Here is a 5,418-nt window from a genome sequence, read left to right as displayed (position 1 = left end):
ATATATATATATATATATATATATATATATATATATATATAATCATAAAATCTTCAGGAAATTATTTCAACATTGATACTGAGATTCGTAAAAAAAATATTCTATAAATATTACGCATATTAAAATTTTGAGAAATGGTGTCAGTAAATGTTAATTGTACAGGGAAATTGATTAAATCATTAATTTATGCCCTCAACTCTCAAAGTATTAACATTGATGGATGAAACAATAGTTTAATAAAAATCTGCACTTTTTTTACATACCTACGCGCACGTGGTGCACCAACAGCTCTAGACGGATGTGGTATCCGCCTAACGTGTCTACCTGCTGAAGGATCATCTAAAAAGGAGATCAAATCCCTTGGTCCACTTCGATGTTCTAACGTCAAGTGACCAGCAAAATCATCAGTTACATGGTTCGGATCTCCACCTGGTACTGCTGCACATACTGGACATACCTATAACAAAAGCACAATAGTTGTTATATAACATTGTATGGACAAATATTGTAATAATTATAAAGATAGATACGTAAAATTATTCATCTCTTTTTATACATACAACTTCAAACGAGGTGTCCGGATGATCAGCAGCGACATGTTCTTGTAATGTAGCTTCGGTGAAACCCATTCTTGTACAGTATGGGCAAGTCAGAGATTGAGGTTGTTCCACACTCACTCCTTCGCCACCATAGTATAATTCTATTTAAAAAATCAGTCATTAAAAATTATTAGAAAATAATTAATTGCACCTATTTAATTTATAATTATTTATAATTATCATATTATTATCATATTATTATCATATTATCATATTATTTAAATAAATTGGATAATATATTTTTTCTTTATGGATATCTATAGCTCTTGATATGTCCAAAAAAGATATTTCAACAACTGATCGCATCTTTAAAACTTAATTTGACAAAATTTGTTACTTTTTAGATGCTTATATCTGTTAATATATTGTACTGAAACTAATATTAATTGTTTAATATCATTACTTAAAGTATGTAATGATATCTTAAGATATTCTATAAAATTCACTATCATCTTCAATGAGAGAAATGGCTGCCATATTATAATTTTCATAGTAAGTGCCTTACCAAAGTCAGATCTGGTAAGTATGCACTGCATAGGGTGATCTGTGAGGTGGCGTGTAGTACTGGCGCCTCCCTCGTAGCAGCTGGCACATAGATCATAATCGTAGCATACCAGACATTTGTATCTACGACCTTCAAAATTTCCCTTCAAGCAGGAATCGCAGCTTACTCCTGAAATAAATACATTAAAATCAATACAAATATATACTTTTGATAGTAGAATATAATATTACAAATTCTATGATTTTTAAATATTGCTCTTTTACATTATTATCGCTCTAATTTTACATTATGTATTAATCATTAAAAACAATCCTTCTTGTATTGTAGCTTTGTTAATATATTTAATATATTTTATATTTTTTATGTTAATATATTTAATATATTTAATATATTTGTTAATATATTTTAAGTTACATTTTAAATAGTGTAAAGAAAACCAAACAGAATATTAATAAAACTTTTTGAACAGTGCAAAATTATTAAAAAATGTTAGCAATAAATTAATACACAGAACATTGAATTCTCTTTAATTGTAAATATTTAAATAAAATAAATTCTTCTGTATTTAATATGTTGTGTATTAATTACATTACATGAAGTACAAACTAGAGAAAATGCTCATAACTTGTTAATAGGAAATTACTACATTAGAAGCCAGATGACTATAAAACTATAAATAGCAGCATGCAGCAAAACGAGTCATAGTCTTGCAACAATGGAAAGGAAACTTCAAGGAAACAATATATGTTATACTTAAATAACAGATGTGGAGGTAACTGCTTAAGATTAATAAAAATATAAAAGAAATATCTATTTTTTTTCTTAATATGTTTACATGTAATTAAATGATCAATTTTCATTTTATTTATTAGAAACTATCTGCAATATCTATAATATACAACATATTCAATTTATGATTAAATATTGTATATAAAGATAACACATGCTATATCTAATATATGCTAGAATTTTTGAGTAAACTATGCTCAATCTGTTGTTTCTATATCATACATAAGAATGACAATTACATAACAAATATAGCATGTATTGTGCTCAAGGTATACAAATTTTTGATACTATGCCTGAAGCACAGATTTCCTTATATTGTAAAAGCATGTAAGATATCAGCCCACTAATCTCAATCTCAAAGACTATACAACTGCGACATGACTCGTACAGCAACATTATTTTGATGACACACATTAATGTTGTAGTCTCAAGAGGACAACGTAGAAGAAATTTATACAAAAGCATAGAGATTGCTGTACAAGTCTTTGTTGAATTGTTTGCACAAATATTCTCGCGCAAGAAAGCTGCAGTAACAATGGAAAAAGCTTTCAATATGTTCTGCCAAGGAAGAGTCATCATAAAAAGCAGGTGAAGACCGAGTACTAGGGGATGGTTCTAGGAGAGGAGTCAGCTGGGAAAACGTCCTTGACAGCTGATCAGATGTGCTGATCAGCGATCAGACAGCGGTTCCGGGGTGGCGAGGATGCGAGAGCGCACGATTCCCCGAGTAAATCGTCGTGCGGAACGTCGCAAATCCGCAGAAAGTGGCATGAATTTTCGTGCCGTGCTGCCATCTGGCCTCTGACATTAGGTCCCCTCGGCTACAGAGACTCGCGGGATGTCCCGTATTAAAGGGATCTACCTACGACCCGATTCGTACCGCGGCCACCGCGACGAGTCCGCACGGACTCCTGGTGGCACGCTCTCGCATGCCCAAAGAGCCCTACAGGCCCTCGCACTGTCCCGCGGTGACGACCCGGCATAATTTTCCGCGACTGTCGATCACCGCAGTACCGTCGACTCCGCTGCCGATCAGGCGCAGCACACGTACGTACGTACCTTCATGTCGACTCATTTTCCGTTTAAAATCTCATATACGCCGATGCAGCGCGGACCACTCGCGATCGTACGGTCTGCTCGAGTGCGACTGCTGGCCGTCAATCACCTGCGTGAACTGCTCGCGTCGCTCAGTACGACGTGCACGACGGCGAAAACATTAATCGTCAAACAAAAAATTTGTCGTTAGAATTTCCAGCGTAAAACCTAACCCAACTAGGCTGACGACGTGACGTCACGCTAGACGACCTACCTACGCTCCCGGTGAACGTTGGTGAACGTTGTTGCGTGTTCCCCGTTGTAATCTGCCCGTCGCGGCACCACCGCGACGTTGCCACGAATCGACGCCACCAGGCGCGGGAGATACGAATCTATGCGATAGCGTCCCGAAGATAAACTCGTCGTCAATTACGTAGAATTCGAAGTCGTCAATTACGAAGTATTCGCCCATATCAACAAATAATAACATTGTGATCCTGCCAAATTCTAATTTGGATGTAACAAAACCACTTCCTCGGTTTTGCAATATATTTTCAAAATACAACTTACAAAAATTTGCGTGAAAATGATCGTAAATGTGTGTGTACTCGTGATACATCATTTGCAAAAAATATAACAGATATAAAGTTTAAATTAATCTAAAGAAATTAGCAACAAGATAATAGTAGAAATAAATAGAAAAATTAAAAAATAAGGTAAATGTCCTAATATCCTGAACTAATGAGAAAACAGAATTTGTTTTACGTTTTTATTAATTAATAATTAATGGAATTATTAACATTTATGTAAAACCTTGGTTTGTCAGCGGTCGAAAAATAATAGAAAATAAAATAACAATAAATTATAATATTAATTCGAGATATTAGATAATATTGGTATTAATAATTAAACTGAAAAATGAATCATGTCCTAATTAACGAATAATACAGACTCAATGATTGAATACTAATTAAATAATATTACAAATCGGCATAAAGAAATATCCTTTAATTTCAAAAGCTTTCTTTTTTTTAGAAATATTAAAATATGTTAATAAATATATTATTAATGTTTTAATCATTGTGGGATATTATTTAATAACTAGGATATTTATCTTAATATATTGAGAAAATATTTTAAAATTTATTTGTAGGGGATATATAATTTATTCATACAAAAGTAAACTTTATATTCCACAAATAAATTTTCAAATATTTTTCTCAGTCTACAAAAGCAAAATAATTTTGGAATGGATCTATAAACATATCTAATTTCAGATATATTTATCTTACTATTTATTTAGTTTGTGTTGCACACAAATAAAAATATGTGAACAACTATCATCAATAAATTCCAACGCGATTAGCAAGATTCTTGCATTATTCTTAGACACAATTTTCAAATATTCCCATTCTGTATGAAGCTCCATCTAGTGGAAGACTCCGATGCAATAAAATGATCGAATAGCAATCTACGAATATATAGTTCGTGACAAGATCTGGCAATCTAGCACTCCTTTCACGAAATCTTCCGAAAGCCACTCCGTACGCGTTCGTATCGTTCCGTTGATGGTCGCGAAATCCCGGATCAGATCCACGAAATCGCATCATTTATCGAACAATGGCCACGGTACTCGGACGTGTGATTGTGTACGGGGGCAAGGGTGCCCTTGGCTCGACTTGCGTATCTCAATTTAAATCACAAAATTGGGTGAGTAACGGAACTCGCGAGTGTCGTTACCCTCTCTCTACATCCAATAAAATACGAACGCGCGACTTTTATCGACCCGCGCGAACCTTATCAATATATTGCATAAAATTCGATTACAAAATTGTCACCTTATGTTATTCAAGATATTTCAAGATATTTCATCAAATAGCGTAATATGCTTAACGCAGATACAATGAAAATGAAAATGTCAGACAATGTAAAATAATAAATAATGAACATTAAATAATATAAGAGATAAAAATGTAATTGATTATTGATTATTGATAACTTATCCAATATTGTTAAATTGCATAAACAGCGTTTATTTATTAAAATATACTATTATTATCTGATATAAATTTATTAAAAAATTATATTTATTTAAACAATAATATACTTATATCTTAGTATAATTATAGGGTTGAAGCAACTTATAATTCTGAATACAAATGACTATGTAAGATATTTTCTTGTTGGATAAGTAGATAATCTGAAGGACATTGCATAAGATTATGTACCAAGGTTGCTGCTAGCAGTCAAGCAAGACTGCTTTCACATCAATTTTTTTTCTGAAGCTGTGCATCTATACTGAATGTGTAGCTATATTGAATGTACTTCAGATAAATTATATATTTCATACTAAAAGACCTAAATATTTATATATTTATCTCTTAAATCAAATTCTAATTTATAATATTTCTGAGTTTTATTATTTTATTAATGTTCATAAGTTACTTATACATTTTTCATCCATATATATATATATATATATATATATAT

At 32.2% G+C, this 5,418-nt stretch overlaps 2 protein-coding genes across 3 annotated transcripts in view; one reads left to right on the top strand and one right to left on the bottom strand.

Annotated features, from left to right (window-relative positions):
- Window positions 1–3,245, bottom strand: part of LOC116846443 (E3 ubiquitin-protein ligase KCMF1-like) — a 10,282-nt gene extending 7,037 nt beyond the window's left edge. The window contains exons 1-4 of one of the 2 annotated variants that reach the window (XM_032820248.1): window positions 2,953–3,245; window positions 1,105–1,272; window positions 561–700; window positions 264–457 (exon numbers count right to left, since the gene is read on the bottom strand). In XM_032820248.1, coding sequence (XP_032676139.1) covers window positions 264–457; window positions 561–700; window positions 1,105–1,272; window positions 2,953–2,968 — 518 coding nt within the window. In that variant the 5' untranslated portion in view covers window positions 2,969–3,245. The remainder of the gene's footprint in view (window positions 1–263; window positions 458–560; window positions 701–1,104; window positions 1,273–2,952) is intronic. The other variant, XM_032820247.1, reaches the window with a different exon arrangement.
- A 1,182-nt stretch (window positions 3,246–4,427) lies between these two features.
- LOC116846460 (dihydropteridine reductase) overlaps window positions 4,428–5,418 on the top strand; it is a 2,240-nt gene continuing 1,249 nt past the window's right edge. Inside the window, exon 1 of the mRNA XM_032820274.1 lies at window positions 4,428–4,638. Coding sequence (XP_032676165.1) covers window positions 4,549–4,638 — 90 coding nt within the window. The 5' untranslated portion in view covers window positions 4,428–4,548. The remainder of the gene's footprint in view (window positions 4,639–5,418) is intronic.

The sequence above is a fragment of the Odontomachus brunneus genome, unplaced genomic scaffold, assembly GCF_010583005.1.
Source record: "Odontomachus brunneus isolate Ranch 3 - 2012 unplaced genomic scaffold, Obru_v1 Obru_scaffold_064, whole genome shotgun sequence".
NCBI classification, from domain to species: domain Eukaryota; kingdom Metazoa; phylum Arthropoda; class Insecta; order Hymenoptera; family Formicidae; genus Odontomachus; species Odontomachus brunneus.
This window is presented reverse-complemented; position numbering and strand designations above follow the sequence as displayed.